General features: G+C 35.9%; 1 protein-coding gene across 4 annotated transcripts in view; it reads left to right on the top strand.

Annotated features, from left to right (window-relative positions):
- Positions 1-21,376, top strand: part of ADGRB3 (adhesion G protein-coupled receptor B3) — a 1,107,867-nt gene that overhangs the window by 1,000,987 nt on the left and 85,504 nt on the right. For 3 of the 4 annotated variants that reach the window (XM_089681321.1, XM_089681323.1, XM_089681324.1), the window contains 2 exons: positions 7,700-7,798; positions 8,166-8,337. In XM_089681321.1, coding sequence (XP_089537447.1) covers positions 7,700-7,798; positions 8,166-8,337 — 271 coding nt within the window. The remainder of the gene's footprint in view (positions 1-7,699; positions 7,799-8,165; positions 8,338-21,376) is intronic. The other variant, XM_089681322.1, reaches the window with a different exon arrangement.

Consider the following 21,376-nt stretch of genomic DNA (forward strand, 5'->3'; position numbering starts at 1 on the left):
GGACCAATCTAGTAACGCAAATGTTTTTACAGGGTTTCAAAATTATTAGCAAACTGGACAGGCCAGTTACTGTTACTGAGGATATTAAACACATCTAAATTAGATTAGACTTTTTTCAGAGAAAAATTATACATTCTGCATAAGAATATCATGATTATAAGTTTGGTAATACGTATACCTGTAATTTCAGTTTCTTAATCAGAACACCATGCAAATACGTGTTATTTAAATAATCATTAAATATTTTTTTAAATACTGATAATATAACTACCTGACTTCTAATTTTATAATATCTTCCCACAATCCCCCTTACAGCAGAAATCAGTTTGCCAGTCAGTTAGGCACAATGTTGTAGAACTGGTGTTTTTAGGTTGTGGTAGCTGTGGAGGCAAATGTTCTTGACAGTTTACAGGAGGAATGATGCACTGAATTGCTAAAGGTCCATTTTAAATCCTTGTGAAGTTCAATCACGTTTTATATAAATTGGTTGAACAATGGAAATAAAAACATAAAAATGCAGTGTTTTCATATGGTTCAATGATTGCCTAGTATAATTTTTGTATATATAATACGTGTCAGTCTGACACTGGAGTGTCATTTACAACATTTGTGTAAGGTATTTTACTGTGATTTCAATTATTCTAAATTGCAGTATGCAGATCAGAGTTTGTGCTTGAATGAAGGACTCCTAATACCTTCCCACTATAGAGCTGTCTATAAAACAAATTGTTAAGCTACCTTTCTCTTTTAATTAGGCTTTTTAGTAGTTGAGAAGCTATTAATCTTGATTTTTGACGTATTCATTGAATTTGCTGAATGATATCAGGTGTTCTTTTATGGGGTCATAATATAATTTTCGGCTTTAGAAAATCATTATCAAAATATTGTTCTGCTTTGCATTTTAGTTTTCTTGTAATTTTACAGTCAACATTTCATTTCAACTAATTACCCAATGAGAGAATTTCAGAAAAACTGCATTTAGTAATATGTTGCCCTTTTGTAATGTCCTTGTCTTATTCTTTAATATTTTATTAACAAACATTGTTGTAAATGAATACTAATTGAAGGGCAATGATATTACAAAGTTATGGGTTATGTGGCATTTTAGACCTAGGAGCTCAAGTTGTGCAGAGAACTGATACAAGATGAGTGTTACACACCAAAATAATTGAAGGGTAGTACCATGTTAAATAGAAAAGGTTAGAAGGGGAATACATAAATCTGGTGCAGCTGTGCATAAGCAACAAATCCGCTTCTAACTTCAGCTTGTTCAATTAAGCTTTGACAATAAAACCAAAAGTTGATTGGTTACTGTACAGAGCTGCACCAGATTCTATGTGCACCAGTTTTTATAATGCCCCCCATTAGTGTCTATCTGTTTTGGAAATATTAGAACATTTTCAATGCACAATTTCCCTACACTGGGGGAGAGGGGGTTTAAAAAATAAATTTTTTTATTAAATGCATAACTGAACATAATTATAGCTTCAACTACTAACTGGAATTCATGTGGATTTCTAGGCAAACAAGTTAGTACAAAGTTGAAATATACATATGCTTACTGTTTCTCTACCACAAGATTCTTCACAGAAAGCTGTGATTCAGCACTTCTGGGGAAATCATCCTACTGCTTAACTATATTGCTTACTAGATTACCTCTCTGCTAATTTGACAAGAAATTTGTCTGGGGATGAACAGGTTGCATAGGAATATGTGCTCCAAAAACAGAAAATAAGTCTGTGTTTTGGCACCTACCCAGATGTACAGTGAAAGGAGGCTTTTTGAACCCCCAAATTAGCTTTTTTTATTACAACCACTACTGGAAATCACCATATGATTCTGATGCTTTCATTCCTGCACATGGCTGTGGCAGAGATTTGGCTAAACAGAATTACACATTGTTTGGAATGCAAATAAGCAAACATAAATGCATTTCAGCTGTGTATTTAAAGAGATATAAAAGTCAATAAAAAAAATTCACACACAGAGAATCTGCTTGGCCCCACCCCCTCTCAAGGCTCATTGGCTCACTGGCTGTGGTTAACAGCAGCGAGAGCCAATGGTTCCTGCTGCTGTCTCTGTCGATGATGAGGGAGGGTCCCGAGAGAGCCAAGGCTCTTGTGCATATTTCTGGAACGCGATGAGGCTGAGGTAAGTTTTTATAGGGAGCGTGGCTGGTGGGGCTGCTGCACACAAAAGGTTTTTTACCTTCATGCATAGAATGCATGAAGGTATAAAACCTTGAACCTTTACAACCAGGATCACCAAATAGAATACTATGGCATTGCTCTTTCATTAGCTGAAATGCCATAGTATTTAACTCACTGTTGGTGAGGGAGCAGCAATGAAGAATTGGCTGTCTGATCCAACCAGCTTGGGAGCAATAACGTTGAAGTTGTCAGTGGTTTCCCTGCTCTCCTAGTCATCCTGATACTAGCAAGTGATCACCAACAGCAGAATCTCTAATGAACACAATACAGTTCACACTATATGCAAGTAACAGGGTAGTGTCTGAAAAGTTTCTGGGTCAGAAAATTAATGTCACTCTTTTTATTCTATGAATATTTATAGCACAACAGGTATGGGTGGATTACAAAAGAAGGTGATTTACTGTATTCTGACTGGACTGTTTTCTTTTAATTAAATGTATTTAAAAAGAAACATTACTGCAGATTGAAGTCTGTGCAACCAAAACAGCAGAAGCAACAAGAATGAGAATGATATATTGCTCAGACCAGAAGAGTTTAATGCTTTATCAGCACAGACTGACAGCACCTGTTTTATGTGTAATGTGCAGTGAAGGGAGCAGGAATAACAGGAATTCCTAAGCTGGTACAATGTCACCAAGCTATATTGCTTGTCATGCTTTATTGTAAAATAATACATGAACTGAAGAAAAAGAAGCTCAAAAAAATACTTGCTGAACCAGTGAAAGTAAAAAAAAATGCAAATTCATATGCATTAATGCCATTTTGTCAGTTTCTTAAGTACATTTTAGTTTACCTCTGTGTTCACAGTCATACCCTATCAAATGTTAACATTCCTTTTAACAAATTCAAAAAGAAATGATGATCACCCTATTTAGGGATTTGCAGAGCAAATATTTATTTAAGGGCTCATGCACATGGGCACATTCATCCTTCCAGCATAAACAAGCTAGTGTATTTTTGGTGCACAGAAGCAACTGGTGCTGTGTACATAAATAATACCGAACTTCTCTCAAATTAAATAAATCAAAATAAATAATAAACAACTATTAAGTGTCCAAAAACCCAAATGTCCTCAAAAATATTTCCAAAAAAAATCATCTCTATATGGTACAATCCTTTCACCTCCAAACATATATTGTATTTCTTTACTTAATCCCATGTGATATTTCCAGATTCCTCGTGTACCTCGAAAAAATATAAACTCAAAATAGTGTATTACCTTTTATAAATTATCAAGGTGCCATAAATTGTGTATCATGCAAAACTGTATAACGTGCAACAAAACAGCGCGTGAGAGAAAAAACAAACAATATAAAATTATTTTAGAATATATATAATATCTAATCAAAATTAATAATATAATAAAAATCCACACGTGAATACACTCCAAATGGTGAGCACTAAACTGCAACTAATATAGTGATCCACTCCAATTTAGTACAAAAAACACACTTAACTCTATGCAAAAGTGTAAAAAAGTGATGGGACTTTCAAAACCAACTTAACAGAAGGCTTTCTACATCAAAACCCCATCAAAGAAATCCGCTTCCACAAACATATACAGCTGCAGTGTATGCCTTAGTATGGGAACAACCACATGTCCCCACTTCCAAAATGGCCACTTCCGGTTCAGCGTGTGTGCGTCAGACGTCACGTTCCCGAAGTGTTTTGTCACTTCCTGGACTTTTTCTCAAGGGAAGCGGTTTTCTTTGATTTTAGATGAGCATGGAGGAGGAATATCAAGAATAACAAGGATGCTGGAGAGTGTATTTTACCCATCAATTTGAGAAGTGCTTGTTTTCACTGGCATAGGGTAATTATTCATTGTTACATGAGTTGGAGTGGAACACAGTATATATATATTTTTTATCACGTAAAAAAATGGGGTTTTGATGTAGAAAGCCTTCTGTTAAGTTGGTTTTGAAAGTCCCATCACTTTTTTACACTTTTGCATAGAGTTAAGTGTGTTTTTTACACTAAATTGGAGTTGATCACTATATTAGTTGCAGTTTAGTGCTCACCATTTGGAGTGTATTCACGTGTGGATTTTTATTATATTATTAATTTTGATTAGATATTATATATATTTTTAAATAATTTTATTTTATTTTTGTTTTTTTCTCTCACGCGTTGTTTTGTTGCACGTTATGCAGTTTTGCATGATACACGATTTATGGCACGTTGATAATTTATAAAAAGTAATACACTATTTTGAGTTTAGATTTTTTTGAGGTACACGAGGAATCTGGAAATATCACGCGGGATTAAGTAAAGAAATACAATATATGTTTGGAGGTGAAAGGATTGTACCATATAGAGATGATTTTTTTTGGAAATATTTTTGAGGACATTTGTGTTTTTGGACACTTCGTTATTATTTATGTTAACTTTCAAGGGTGGAAGTTGTTGACTTTTCTTTGGGGTGTGATAGTTATTAATATAGGTAGTTTTTTGTGCTGAAAGATTGGTATATGGCGCTGTGTACAGACATCCAAAGACATGAATAGTTGTAGGTAGCTATATGCAGTTATGCACTGCTACTTGCACAGGGATGCCCAGACACTAAAATATGTCAGTTTAGGCTGTAGATAGGAATGTGTCCTAAAGGTTTTTTTATTATACACTAAAGCTATCTTGATGTTTCAATGTGTACACAGCTTCTGAAGTATAAATATTTATACTTTGAGCTCAATTAACTACTTGCCTGCCAGAGGATTTACCCCCTCCTGACGAGGCCATTTTTTGCGATAATGTGCTGCGTTACTGTAACTGACAATTGCACGGTCATGCAACACTGCACTCAAATGACATTTACGTCCTTTTTTTTCCACAAATGGAGCTTTATTTTGGTGGTATTTGATCGCCTGTGCATTTTTTATTTTTTGCGCTATAAACAAAAAAAGACCGACAATTTTGAGAATTTAGCTATTAAACATGTCCAGTAAAAATTTTAAAAAAATCAGGTTTCATTATAAATATAGGCCAAAATGTATTCTGCTGCATGTCTTTGCTAAAAAAAATCCCAATACATGTATATTAATTGGTTTACATGAAAGTTATAGTGTTTACAAATGGCGGACTGCGGCGGGCATGCTGGACTGTAAATAATGGGGTTGATTTACTAAAGGCAAATAGGCTGTTCACTTTGCATTGAATGTGGTGAAGTTTCACTTTGCGAAGAATATCCAATCACATGCAAGGAAAATAAAAACAGCATTTTGTCACATCATTCAATAAGCTCTGGGACAACTTCCCTTTGAAAAGTGAACAGCCTGTTTACCTTTAGTAAATTAACTTCAATGCATCTTGTTATACTTGGGTTCATTTATACCTTTATTCCACAATCATTTTTTTAGCCCTGTTCAAAGCTGGGCTACTCGTGATCTTGAAGTACATAAAAATGTGCAGAAAATCTTCACCTGCAAGACCAATTTCTGTTACGCAGGTCCTGCTTTTATTGATGCATGCTGTTATGTAGAATGCCACACACACACATTGCTTCCATAATAGATGGAATTACAATTCTTCCATATGACAGTACTTCCATACTAGGGCAGATAAGCTACAGGGAACAGATTTCCATTCACAATTAATCACTGGGACCTATTGCCAAGCTAGCTATAGACGTAAGCTGACATTTGGACATTAAGGCACAATTCAACTGCTAGAATTTGTTAGGCAATCAGGACATGAATATAGAAAATGGAATAATCTGAGTGGGTATGTTCATGAAAAAGGCAGTTTGCCACCAACCCATGAATCAGTAAAAAAAATCCAATCCAGCCAAAAAGATAGAAACAAGAATGCTTGTTTAAAAATTGTTCTGAAATTGGTTAAAAAGCTGAAAATTGGCTGGATAAGCAGACACATGATGCCATATACACATTGGTAATAGATCTTTATTTGTCTTCCAAATGTATAATTAAATTCATAAATTGTAGTTTTTAAGCAGGTTGCAGACATTACATTCCTGTACCCTACTTTGTTTAATGTAAACATTCACTGATTTCTACTCAGTCATTCCATTTGTTTCTTTATCTTTTTTTCAAATGTGTTATTGCAGCTTAAAAAAAGCTGAACATTTAAGTAGCAGATGAATTATTAAGAGAGAATGCATGGTTTCATAAAAACAAAATTGTCATATGCAATATTAAAATTTGCAAAATAAACCACCTAGGGTACACTGTCATGTTTAAGAGATTTGGATAAATGTGCTGCATGTTTTATTGTGATTTTGTGTACAGTAAACATGGTGCTAATTAGTTACAACAGTTTTCTCAATGATATTCATTTTTTGTCTCTGAATTATAATAAGGGATGAACAATGAAAATACTTGTTGAAAGTACCAATTAAGTCAAACAGTTTGTATATTACATAGTTATGAAATGTGGTTACGGCAGGAAGCGGCACAGGTTATGTCTCCCGTGGAGTCTGTTCTTCCTGGAATATTTCAATATAGAACAATCTCCAACAAAATTAAAAAAAAAAAAGTTATGAAAACATGATGGTATAACTGGAAGGTATACTTTTTAATGAAAAGATGAAAAATGTTGCTAATAAATTACGTGTTAAAAATTTTGATTAAAGTTTTTCTACACCATGTATTTAGGCATTCATATCTCCCTGGTTTCCAATTTCTTTTTGTTATAATTTAAGGTTCGAGATTGTTTTATTTTTTGTTCCACACCTGTGTGTGCAGCTAAGTGATCTATAGAAATGTTCACATTGTCTAGTGGTCATTGGTGGTACCAACAGTTTGATATGTACACACATTCTTTACAATTGTATGTCACTGACAGGGACTAAGCCTGTTTAGTGATTGTATTTTATTCATGTTGATTTTAATTAGATGCAACAATCATTGTTTTATTAATTGATGCTTCTGCACTGTTTTATAAGAAAAATAAGCATATTCAGCAAGTGAATTCATCAAATTCCACTCATTCTTAACTCCATATTCAGGCTATTTATTAAACTAATTAAAATAATCAGTAGAATTTTTAATTTACCTTTATCAATTGTAACTGAATTACTATAATAACAATTACTATTATAACTATTAGTAATATTAACAGAAGCAACAATGACTTTTAAACTATTACTGTTAAATATAAAACAATTTTTTTTATTGGCCTGAATATAGATTGTCATCATATGTCTGATTTAGCACCTGCTTATGTTTAGCTCAGTGTATAATCTGCTTATTAATTGCAAAATAGGAAATTATCAATTTTTTGTAGAGGAAAAAATGCCCTGCATGCATGAATGAAATTATCCTTCTTATCATATGAGTAGTAAATGTCACAAGTAATTTGATACATCTTTAGAACCAAAAGCTTCCATTAATAAAATCAATACATTCATCTTGTTACGTATGCATGAGATCTTATTGAAAAACAAATAGTAAAAAAAAAGAAAGTACCGCAGTAATGATTTCAGTGAAAATTGAATACTTTGTTCTTTTTGTGGGTGTTCTGTTTGTTTGCAGTCAGATGAGTGAGCCTCATAGCGGTTTGACGCTCAAATGTGCCAAGTGTGGAGTAGTTTCAACAACAGCTTTGTCAGCCACCACCGCCAGTAATGCCATGTTAGTCTAAATCATTTACATCTTCTTGTTACAAATCTATTACCGTGCATGTCTGAAAATAGTCTGATAAAATTTGTGTTCTTCTAATAATACTACAATGTTTTTTTGTTCTTTATTTATTTCTTTTTGTAATTTTTTAACTTGTGCAACCGTGTTAACGTGTTGCCTTTAGAGAAACATCTCTTTATATAAATGTGTTTTAGCATTAACCCCTTCAGTTCCAAGATGACCAGATCATAAAATATACACATAACTGACTGGTGATCTTACCACTGAAGGTGTTTGCTGTTTATTTAAACTTCTGTTATATGATTTGTATGCATGAAGCACAATCTGGTTCAGCAAACAAATATCTTTCTCTGCATAGGGCATCCCTTTGGAGTTCCTGTGTTGTGCTACCTCTCCTGGCTTTGACATGGATGTCTGCTGTTCTAGCAATGACAGATAAGAGATCGATACTGTTTCAGATACTGTTCGCAGTATTTGATTCATTGCAAGGATTTGTCATTGTGATGGTCCACTGCATTTTACGGAGAGAGGTGAGAGCAATATTTTTGTCTTCTATGTATTTGCTTGGTTATTTTGTGACATCTGATAAGCAATGACTTTTCTCAAATTTCAAGATGCAAAATCACCTTGACTTAAATGAATTAGCTCATGTTCATAATCTGAGATGCAATTCCTGCCATCCAATATCAATTTATCATTTACAGACACATAAACCTATGTTTATGTCAAAGGTTCAGTTAACCCCTTCCCGCCGATGCCTCCCGGCCCTTTAAGAGATTCAGACGCCGGGAGGCGGGGCGGTTGGGGCGTGGCTTAGGAATCATGTGACCGCCGTGATGACGCGTCACGGCGGTCACATGATCGGGAAAGATTCCGTTTGAAAGAGCGGACCGGGACCTTTCCGAGAGTACCACACATGCGTGCTGGGAGCGCGCAGGGCGCGCGCTCTCAACACATATGTATTTAGTTATATGGACGCAAATGTGCGGCCGCTGGGCGTCTAGGCCCAGACGCCGGGAGGCCGCACATTTGTGTGCGGCCGGCGCAAAGGGGTTAAGAAAAAAACATATTCATGCATAAATGAAGGATTGGATGAATTATACTTTATATTATTTTACTTGGATCTTTTTTGAATCTTTTAAATTAATTAGTTTACCATAAAAAATTATACCCTGTACATAATGTTGCCACTGAAGCAACCTATTTTGACCAGAAGCATCAGCCAAATCAGCAAAGCTGTGTATGCTTTCACCTGGTTGGGTTAATCTTTGATTTATATATAGCCCAAACATTTTTTTTTTGGTTATAGAGAAGAATTAGAACTTTATTTCTGTGTCCCTGGTAAGTAGATTAGCCCTATTTTTGTCCGGGAGACCATTGTCACTCAGAACAGAAATAGACAGGAAGTGATGTTAAAAAAGTTGTTACTAGAACAAGAGATGAGGGTACATTTTTCAGTGGGAACACCTGTTCTTGTGACCACTGTCTAAGAGGGAAATTCTCCTTAGTTTGTAAAAATTTTATCTCAATTCCTCTTGCTGGACTGGACAGGAAATTAAGGGAAATCTCCCAAACAGACACAGAAAAAATAAAAATACAGGGATTATCCCTTCCCCGCTTTAGCTAAAACAATCAAAAGGTTGGATTACACATATACTTTTATGCCTTTAAATGTAGAAGAAGCATGAATCCATTTAACTAGAGCAACATAATTTATAATCATGGGTCATGACAACAGTAAAATCGTTGTTTTGTCCTGTACTCAGTTTGGATTATCCTAGTTTGTGACCAGTCTATTTTAAGCTTTTCAACATACAATCAGATGCACTTTATTACACTAAGATTTTTTTGTTATCCATGCATTATACAAATATAAAATAATAAAAAAATTATGCTTGGTTACAGAATTTATGGTTTGGGTTGTTATAAACATCTGTAGACAGTTGTTTTTTTAAATATAACTAAAGCTGAGAATATAATGGACAACTCCACACAAAACATAGAAAACGGTAATATAATAATATATATAATATAATATATAATATAAGTAAAACGGTAACACTTCAAATTTTTTTAGCCGTGTCTGCTTTTTTTTTAAGGATTTATTGTTGTAGAGAAAAAAAGCATGTTTGTTTATTTATTTAATATTTTGTCCTGTAGCATAAAATTACAGGGTCCTGCTCCCTTGGGTTCTGGACCAGTATTCATAATACATTTTAATTCAGCACTGAATCGTCCTCAAGACACTTCCTTTGATTACAGGAAATTGGCTGTCATGAGTTATTTGTAAACATTCGCTGTAATGGCATTGCTGCAGTTTATATTCAGAAAATGATGAAATGAACGCAGCTTCCTTATAACAAGGTCAAAATTCTTCCTTTAGTACTGTAAATCATCCCTGTAGTAATTAGCTAAACTTTTATACATGTGGGCAATATTTGATTGTTGATGTTCACCTAACAATTTTGTAAATGCATCTAATGTTTTTAGAAGGCAAAACAGCAAAATTTGTATTTTACAGACCATATGTAAAAATACATTACCTCCAAGGAAATGGTCAAAATGATCAAAATTAGATGTAACCTCATGTAAAAATCCTGTCTTCACCCCTCCCTAAATATTCCTAACGGCCTTACATTACAAAGGGCATGTTTCTTGACCTTAGGGGTCAAGGGAGGGAGGAGTGGTAAAGGCTAGCTTCTTCAGGAAAATTCCAGATTTGCATGTAATTTTATTGTCATTCCTGACAAGAATAGGTTTGCTGAGCTAGTATGGAATTTCTTTTGTATCAAAGCAAATGCTTACCATTGTGATATTTTATTGCTATTCGTAAAGACACATGCTTCAATAAATTTCAGTTTTATTGTTTTGTTCATAATTTTAAAAACTATGCTGACTATATGTGAACATTGTATTTAATTGGTTTAGTTCTATTCATTATGTTACTTGTTATCCTCTCATGTACATTTAAAAGAAAGTACTTCAATTTTACATCTACAAATACATGGCACTATCAAAGCAAGGAAGTATTACAGTATGCTTTCATAAGCAAAGTTAGCAGCAAATTCTATTTTTGGCATATATATCTTGGATTGGAAGCCTGTAATTTGCTAAGTGAACTCCCAATATACCTGGTTTGGCAAACATAGTTTTAGCATTGAAACGCTCACAGATGGCTTGAGACTGCTGTTTGCCATGTCACACATAAAGATCTAGTAAGGTGGAAAATTCAATCCAGTAATTTATATAGAACAAGCAGCTGCCTTAATTAGACAATTATAGTATTTAAAGCTGCATTCCAGCATTATTCTGCGTTGCCATCTATATAGACCTATCACCTAAAAATATTTAATTTTACATGAAGTAATATTATCAACAGTGATACCAATATGATTAAGTATGTAGCTAAGAGTGTGATTTACTATACAGTATATACAGTATTTGACACTGACTTTGGGAGATTGAGCAAAAATATAATTCTAAAGTAATCCTAAAAGTATATGGGCTATAGTGCCATATAGGGATTAAGTTATCATGGTCATAGATATGAATGGGTAAGTACCACATATGTCTGCACAGCATGCAAAAAAATGATGTTGCAAGAATGTCTGCAATGAGCAAGTGATACAAAGTATTCAGCTGTAGAGCAAAAGTACACAGAACAAGTGGCAATAATAACGCTTAGTATATTAAATATACTGCATATTTTGTTTATAGCACAAAGAATAAAAAACGCAGAGGTGATCAAATACCACCAAAATAAATCTCCATTTGTGGAGAAAAAAGGACATAAATTTAATTTGGGTACAGCGCTGCATAACTGCGCAATTGTCAGTTAAAGTAATGCAGCGCTGTATAGCAAAAAATGGCCTGGTCAGGAAGGGGGGTAAATCCTCTGGAGGGCAAGTGGTTAGTAAGGTCCCTCCCCATGTTGAGGGCATGTGACATAGTATGGCTGCCAGGCTGCATGCTCAGATAAAACAGGTATATGGCATCTCCAAACATGTTATTTAAATTAATGTAGTATTTTTAATATTTAATTTTAAGTCTTAATAAAAGAGCTGCTTTACAGTGAATGGTAAAAAATGTTTTTGCATTGATGCATGTCCCCCAGGGCAGTGCCAAGCTCTCATGTCGTTTGATTTTTGGGGGTTGCCACACCATTTCACAAAACAAAAACAAGCTGGCAGGGGGATGTCATCTAGCTGCAATTTTTTAAAATAGAATGTCACTTTCGTCTGTGTATATCCTACAGTAGTGCCTTCATAGGTGGGTTTGTGGCAACCCCCAAGCATTTTAGTTAATATTTTTGAATGTTTTTTTAAATTTTTTTTTCTGTACATACAAAGAGTAAAGAAAAATATATGCAAGGTGTAAAAGTAAGGAAACATATAAACACAATGCTTCCTGATACATGTGTACAAGATACGAGCATTTTGCTTCTATCAGACAGGGGTAAGCAAACTAAACTAATGCATGGTAGACCATTAACCGTATCCCCTGCCTACTGCAACCAAGCTAGAGGGCCGGCCCTGTTGCAAACCTCCAACCCACCAGGAGACAAGTGGCAATGAATCCAAATAGGAGAATAAGAGAAAAGGGAGAGCTAGCAAAAACCAGAAAAAGGAATGGAAAGGTTTCAAGCAAGCATTTTATTTAAAGGAATTTTGTATTTTTAATGTTTCACTTTAATTCTTATTAAAAGAGCTGTTCCTTGCTGAAAGGTGTTTTGATGTTTTTTTTTTTGCATTGGTGCATGTCCCTGAGAGTTGTGCCCTGCTATCAATGTCTCTAGTGTAACAATCCCTTAGCTGTTAGGCATTGAAAATGGTGAGAATTGGCTTTTACAGATTTATCTCCCATTGACTTCAATGAGATTCATGTTAACATACACAATTTGCAGACTTTTGGGTGTGTTCGTCAAAGCACATTTTCCCATCACTAATTGGGAGGTTGAAGGCATAGGGCCAAGCTCCACTTTTACTGGAATCATTGAATTTGAATATAACTTTAGTTGTTTATTATATTTCTGAATCTGCTAATTGTTTTGACGTGAAGGTTTTGCCAGGTTTAATTTAATGTTTACCAGTTTGTGCAGCAGGACTCTTCTGAAAACACCCAGCCATTGCCTACCTAGAGAAATCAATGCCATCTATCCTGGGTTCACATCTTGCTACCCAGTAAGGTTGAAGAGAAATTGATTTATTTTTAACTTTTCTTAAAGGAGACCTTACACTAAAAGGCAAACTTTACTTATTACATAGTGCCCTTTCCCGCCATTTACTGAAGGCTATCAGCATCACTTCCAGAACTGACCCTGCATCTCTGTAGCCAGTGGGCATATGTAGGATGAGAGGAGCCAATAATAAGTTCCCCTGTCAGTGATCTCTCATGAATGAGGACACACAGGGGGGTTGGAAGAAGATCTGGTGCACACATACAAGATAGCCGTGCAGTGTTTTGAATCAAGACTGTCAGCGGGAGAAGGGAGTCTAGATGCAGAGATAACTGTCAAAGAAGGGCTGGAGTGAACTCTCCTCACTTCCAGCACCAACAGACCTTCTCTGACAGATTTCTCTGCATCCAGACTATAGGGCCCAACCAGCAAGGATCCACTGCTTTCTTGTCATCCAACTCCTTGACCAATCTTGTACATTCAGGTACCCAAGCTTACATTCAGTAGCACATTGCACAGCAGGCAGCATGTGATTGGCTGCTTGGCCTTCCCCTCCTCCAGAGCCTCCAGCCTTTTTGGGACAGCTTTCTCTGCACATAGATCTGCTAGTTACATTCTGCACCTGGACTGGGGCCCTGGATCATATGGTACAGTGGGAATTGTGGATTGTGACTTGAGCTGACAGTACCCTCTGCATCCAGATCTCTTCTACCGCTGACAGTCATGATTCAAAGCCCTGCACAGCTATACTGTATATGTACACTGGACCTTCTTCCAGCCCCCAGTGTGAATAATTTTTTTTTTATTTGGTTTCTTATAGCATAAGTGGATTCATTTCATGTTTTAGAAGTTCCTTCATGAAAGCCTGTGACGTCTGGATGATGACAGGGCTTTTGACATGCTACTTGAACAGGGACCAACAACAGTAGCAGGAAGTGCCTGTGTTCAGCTATATTCGTCTGCACAGGGCAACCATTGTTGGTAAAAGAGAGGAGGGTTGCTGAATGTCTGGATTATATTTTTTTTTTCTAATCAGACATTTAACAATCCAAATAATGGTTAATAAAATTTTTCATATAAATAAAGGGGAGATTTTTAATTTTAACTGGAATTCCACTTTAATAAAATGAAAATGCATATCCGTGGTTGTTTCTTTTTCTCTTCTGTTCTTTGCATTTTGGGGAAAGCTGTGTCATTGATAGGCCATATGCCCTAAAATGTTTTTAATGATTCATGATTTTTGGCATGTCTCATCAAGACAACAAAGCAGACTCTTAGAGCTGAAAAGAGAAAAACATCCAGTTTCGTAGAACTGGAATTTAATCAATTCCATCCTCATTATAATATTAGAAAATTTGTGCATGGCTCCCTAAAAGCCTAATGCATTGATTATTTTTTTATAGTGTGTGGAAGGGAAGGAAGGAAAGGATCCCTGCTAAGCTGGAATTGCTGTCTATGCCTCCACTGGGGAAATTTCACTATATTGTGTGTGTCCTAACTTTTTCGCCCAAAGGCTTAATCTTGCCAGTGGAATTACATAGAACAATAGAGGTTTCAACTTTCATCCACTCTGCTAATAAAAGGTGTTTGCTGTTTGTGTTTCTGTTATAGGGATTCACTTAATTCCCTGTATCAGTTGTAGACATAATAAGCAACTCAGAAAACCACTTAGACATTATTGATTTTTATAGAGCACATCAGAAAACATTAATGAGTTCAGGTGTTCCTAGTGAAGGGTACTTTTTTGTGTGGAGGAAAGTGGGTGACCTACACACAGCTTTGACATCAACCCTGTTAAACATCTTTTATGAGTTGGAATACTAACCGGAAGTCAGGTCTTCTCATTCAGCATCAGTACTTGACCTCTCAATTTCCATCTGAATTTACACAAATTACAACAGGTACACCCCACAATCTTGTAGAAAGCTTCCAAAGAACAGTGGAGGCTGTAATATCTGTAAAGGAAGAGGGTGGGGGGGGCAGTTCCATATTAATGCCCATAGTTTTGGGTTGCTATGTTCAGTATGCTCATATTGGTGTGACAGTAAGTTGTCCACAAACATTTGGCCATATAGTGTGGTATAGAATGCTTATATATTGTATGTGATCATAGTTTAATTTATAATTTTGTTGTGGCATATATTACTTATTAGTGAAGTTAATACTGAATTCATTTAGTTTAATATATCAAAGAAGAAAAAAATCCATAAAATGAAACGGTGAATAAATTCAGCGACAATGGTAGGCAGCTTCCTTGTGAGCCATCAGCACTCAAGTGGAAAGAAGTTCACATTTAAATGGACATCTTACAAAGGAAAAATCAAAGAGTGCTGTAAACATTCTCAACAGTTAACAGCTGTTCCTTGTATGCTAATTAGGTAATATTTTTAACCCATGATGCCAACAATTCTGCAGAGAGCAGTCATACATGCATGGTTTATATAATGGCTTGAGTAGTGTGTTCAAAATTCAAATTCTATATGTACTTTGAATATTTATGCACTTATGATACATGCAAATAATAAGAGATGGAGCTCCAGAGATGAGCTATCTCAGATAAGGAAATTCTCTGAGCATTCATTAGTTTCATTGTGTGAGGCCCACTAACAATGCACATTCACCAATTCCCTTTAGAGAATCATAGGATAAATCATTATCTTTCATGTAGCTTTAACATGTTTTCAATTCATCTAGCTACAATACAATCTATAAATATGAAGATGATCTTCTAACTGTCAATGATGGTTTGGAATATTGGGCCCGAAATATCATGGACTCATTTTTGTATGTGAGTGGCAGAATCTGTTTCTCTATTAGAGTGAATGGAGAATTTTGAGAAAAAGCTTGACCCGCTTCAAGCTTTAAAAAGAATAACAGTCATTGCGGGATTGTGCTCATGGAGCAGGCTCTGAAAAGGTGTCTGATACTTACAAAAAGTATGATTTGAAAAAAAATGTGAGACGATACGATAAACTTTTACAATAAATGTCTCTATTTTCTCCCTTTTAGTCGGTGAAATACACCGTTGGAAGTGTTTTTGTTATATTTGTTATAAGTGCAATATATATATGTTCATCCAGACAGAAATCTTGTGAGCTGATAACTTCCTGGTCAGTTAGCATTGTTCCGTTCTATCTCCATGGACTACAAAACACCTCCCCCTGTTAGGAAGGAGAGAGGGAGATGTTATGTAATCCTAACATAGCATTACTGTATATAGTCCAACAATGCTCAGTACAGGTGTCACAATAGGATATGAAGTGTGTTAATGGCAGTATTGCCAGATTAACCAGTTGCCCTCTAGAGGATTTATCCCCTTCCTGATCAGGCCATTTTTTGCAAAACAGCGCTGAGTTACTTTAGCTGACAATTGCTCGGTCATTCAACACTGTACATAAATGAAATTTATATAATTTTTTCCCACAAATAGAGCTTTCTTTTGGTGGTATTTAATCATCTCTGCGGATTTTATTTTTTTGTGCTATAAACAAAAAGGCCGTCAATTTTGAAAAAAACAAAACAAAACAATATTTTTGACTTTTTGCTATCAAGCATATCCATAAATTTATTTTTCTACATTTCTTTGCTAAAAAAGAAATCCCAGTACCTGTAAATGAATTAGGTTTATGTGAATGTATAGCGTCTACAAATGGCGGCATATATACTGGAATTTTAATTATTTAATTATTTTTATACTAGTAATGGTGACAATCAGCGACTTTTAGTGGGACTGCAGGACTGCGGTGGGCATTCTGACACTGGGCGGGAGCTCACTAATGACCACTGACATCTCCAGTGACACTAATACAGAGATCAGTGCTAATAAAAAGCACTGACACTGCACTAATGACACTGGGCAGGAAGGGGTTTATCTTGGATAATCAAAGGGTTAACTGTGTGTTGTGTTGTGCTTACACTGTGTGCTGTGTGTGTTTTACTAGGGAGACTTGCTGCTTTCTCTTTCTCTGCTGTGCGGAGAAAGAGAAAGCAGCATGGCCATACTGACAGGAGAGGGATCTATGATGTTTACACACAGATCTCTCCCCTCTCAGCTTTAGCGGCGATCGCCGAGAACTGGCAGTACAGTTAGGGCAGTGCGCATGCGTGCGCCCCCTACCCGTAACTGTAAAATCACGTATATTAATGTGGTTTTGTGCAGAGCGGCCGCCCTGTAGAAGTATATCTGCTATATGGTGGTAGGTAAGTGGTTAAAATAAATTACCTGCAATATTATCATTGTTTTTGTTCTTGGGTTTAGATATGCATAATGCATTTGTTTTAATGAAATAGACATTTTCTTGGTAATATATATAAACCTATGTGCTGCTATGGTAAAACTAACCTTAATTCACTTAAATATGTAACCACTTTAACCTTAAAACACTTTCATATGTGTTATGCAATAACAAAAACAAACTCAACTCTTGTAACAGTTATATAACCAAAAATGTGCTGCAAGTTACAGCATATAGGTTTTGTTTCCTTAAATGCATAAAAATCTTATGCCAAACAAATGTCTTATGTGCTACAGTTTGTGTGCCACATTCTGAATATCACTTTAAATATTAACCGCTTTTCCATTAAAAAAAAGTGCACTTTTTTCTTTTCTTTCTTTGTGGGTTGAACTGGATGGGCTTGTGTCTTTTTTCAACAGGACTAGCTATGTAACTATGTAACTTCCACTCCTCCACCTCGTGTGCTGTAAGTGCTTCACCCCCACTATGATCCGCATAAACATTCAAGGTCAAAATAGGCATATGTCCCCTTTAAATGGAATACTTCATACTTTTTATAAAACTGGAGTCTCCTTTCGTGAAGCAGTTACCAGCAGCACCATTTTCCCTTTGAATGATTTGCAGCACCTTTTCCCTTTGAATCGACTCCTGTGTGCATGGTACTCTCACTCAACTCACCCACACAGTAACATAAAAAAGAACACCCAATAGTGTTTCATCTTTTCTAAAAACTTTTATTCACATACACAAGAACCACTCACATTTGCTTGTGCAAACTGCACCACCATCGATAGGCATCAATACATCACCAGTATTCAGCTCCCACTAGCAATAACAAATACCACTCCTAATTAATACTACCTGTGTGATGGCATTATCCAAGTAGCCCGGGCCTATGCATTTTTTCATGGGCATATGACTGCCTACAATTCAGAGAGTTTGATGCAGTGGTAACCAGTTCATAAAGGAGATTCCAGTTTTATAAAGTCAGCGATTACAAAGTATGGATGATCTCATTCAAAGGGGACATGTGCCTATGCACTTTTATGTGGGTTAGATTTTTCAGGTGACAGCACATCCACTGGGGTAAATACTTTAAATATGGTTAATATTTAAAGTAATGCACAGCATTTGGCATAGAGACTGTTGCACATGGGACATTTGTTTGGCATAAGATTTTTATATTAAAAATACAATTGTATATGTTTTATATAAATGCTACACCAGTTGAGTTTATTAGAAGAACATATCTTAGTAACATGTACTCATTCCAGATATCAGCTATGATGTTGGTAATTGTGTGTCTCTGGGCAAAATATTTTTTTGTAAGTTTGGATAGAGAGAGAAGAGTTGAACCTTTTGGTGATTTGCATGTTCCCCTATTGAAAAGAGTACCCCCCTCTAGTTGACCATTTAACACAGGTAAAGTAAGCATACAGAAGTCCAAAATGTTATCATTCTGCCCAGTACATGGGAAAATATTCAAATTTGGACACCTGAGGGTAATTGTCTAAGAGGAGAGTTCCTCTCACTTTGGGAAATGTCATCAAACTTCCTGTTGCCTATGAATTTCCCCAATGGGTACACAAAGCGCAAAAAATAAACTGAAAGAGCTTCTAACCCTTCCCATATCCAAACAAAGATTTAAAAGAGTTTAAAAATGATGTTGGTTGAGTTTGGTTAGCAAAATAAAATTGCGTACATTGGGTAAAGTGTAGCTTTAATGCTAGGACTAGGAACAGCAGCAATGGTTGAAGTGAAGAAAGACTCGTCATGAATTGCTGCTATAATTTTCTTGAATTATATGAACTTAACCTTTTCTTATCACAGCATAGTCCCTGTTTATAAGTAGGGATGTACAGAGATGGGCTGCTTGGCCTTTTTTTGATATATTTTCTTTCTACTCCTAGTCTGGGATTGCACTAAAGCCTCAAAAGCAGAAAATCTTTTAAAAGATCTTTTTATAGCTCTCAACTATTGAGTGAGATTTTCACCACTAATAGAAGAACTATGCCTTAAAATCCTGAAACTTCCTGCCTTACGCCTTAGCTGTGTTGGGAAGCATGTATGTTAATGTATGTGTCCACCTTGATGGTTTTTTTCGTCAAACCAACCACACAAATTACAAGCTGGTGATTACCATCATCTGACAGTAATTGCCTGACAGTGCAGCATTTCCAAAATATATGCTCCTCTGCTTTATACTGTCAAGGGGCAGTGATGGACAGACTGAGCACATTGTAACCTTGGAAAACTAATACATGCATATGATTGAATCCCTTTTACTGGAAACATTTTTACACTCACAGTAAAATACATTTTAGAAGGGAACACAAATTTTATGGTGCCTATCAACAAACAGGAAGCGCCTGTAAACAAATGCTCTAATTTAGGAATAAAACACATAAAGGAGCACCTAAATAGAATTTTACACCAATTGTTAAAATCTAAAATCTGAAGGCAGAGATGGGAAGTGTGAGACATCTTTGATACATAACAAAATAAATTACCAACTGAAGGGTTATTTTACCCTGCAAAGCATTATTTATTGCATTGTTCCTTCACAGGCCCTAAATGCTAATAGAAGATAAATTAGTTTTCTCTGACCTCTGTATCTTCTCATATGTTGTATTTGTTTTGCTTTACTAGACACTGAACCAAATAATCATTTATCCACAAGAGATTTAGATAATCTCAAAACACTTTTTTATGATTATGTTTTGTACAATGCTGAACTAGTGGTTATAGTCAACCAACTTGTTACAAGGCAGAGGTATAGTATTTCCATATGATTGGATAATAGATCTGTAATGTTTAATAAAGCAAATAGATGTTTTATTTACTTATTTAAAAGGCAAAAATCAATATACGGAGTGCAAAACCAGTAGCATCCATGCAGAATTCATCTTTATTTATTGGACTGCAATTAATTTAAATTCTGCTTTTTTTAATCGAAATTTGCTATTTGCATTGGATTATTAAATAAGTATGTCATATATTTAATTTATTTATATTTGACATCCCATATGGGCAAGCAGATACACTGATAGGAAGAATCAATGAACTACCACGGTGCTCCACAGTGCCATGGTAGTTCATTGAGAACTACAAGCCATCTGCAAAGCTTGTCGGTATTTGTAGTTCATTCATTCACAGAACTCTGAATGAATGACTTGGCCATGTGGGTAGAGCCCCGCACAGCACACTGTTTTTAAAAAGCAACAGCTTGTACAGGGAACGTCTCCACGTACTGCCATCACAGGGAGGAGGGGATCAGGCGGTGGCTGCAGCATTTGGAACATGTTACATGTTCTACCCTAAAAATGGGTAGAACATGTAACATGTTCCCAAAGGTGAACTTATCCTTTAATCCCATGGTGCCAGTGCCTCCCGGCCCTTTAAGAGGTTTGTGATGCTGGTTGGAGGGGGTGGGGTATAGGGTCATGTGACCACTGTGATTGGCTGTCACAGTGGTCACATAATCGGAGAGTTCCTGATCGCAAGAAGCAATCAAGACCTTTTCGTGAAGTGCTGGTAAATGTGCTGGGAGAATGCAGGGTGCATGCTCTCTGCACATGTTTGTTTACATTGGGTATGCAAATATGTGGCCGTCAAGCCCCAGCCATGGAGAGGCTGCATATTTGAGTATTGGTGCCAAAGAGTTAACAATGATTTGTGATATTTAAACCAGCTTCAAACCTGAGCAATGTAAACTGAGCATTGGATGAAAATTAAAGGAGTTGTGAAAAACTGCCTATACAAACCATCAGCAGGTACAGATACAAAGGCAGCTAAAGTTATGTGCGGATCTCTGTTTTTTCTGCAAATGTCAAGGTGGGAGCACTGCCTCACCTGCCTTCAAACTTCCCATTAACTTTAATGTAATAGGCTGCCCGAGTGATAAAGGGAAGCTTAGGAGGTGAGATGAGGCTAGACTAAGAAAAGACTAAGACTTATATATATATATATTGAGCAACCCATATCTCTGCATTTATTGTTTGTTTTGTCATGCAGTCAATACTGAAGCTATCCATATGCAATTTAGCATCATATACTCAGACTGAATGGCCAGATTTGTGAAAGGTTAATTGTACCAGTACTGTAAATTTATACCTGACACTAGAATAATTCTATGTGTTTGCAATATAACCCTTGGTT

Source organism: Staurois parvus, unplaced genomic scaffold (assembly GCF_062004578.1).
Source record: "Staurois parvus isolate SC_StPar_1 unplaced genomic scaffold, SC_StPar_1.0 ptg000264l, whole genome shotgun sequence".
NCBI classification, from domain to species: Eukaryota; Metazoa; Chordata; class Amphibia; order Anura; family Ranidae; genus Staurois; species Staurois parvus.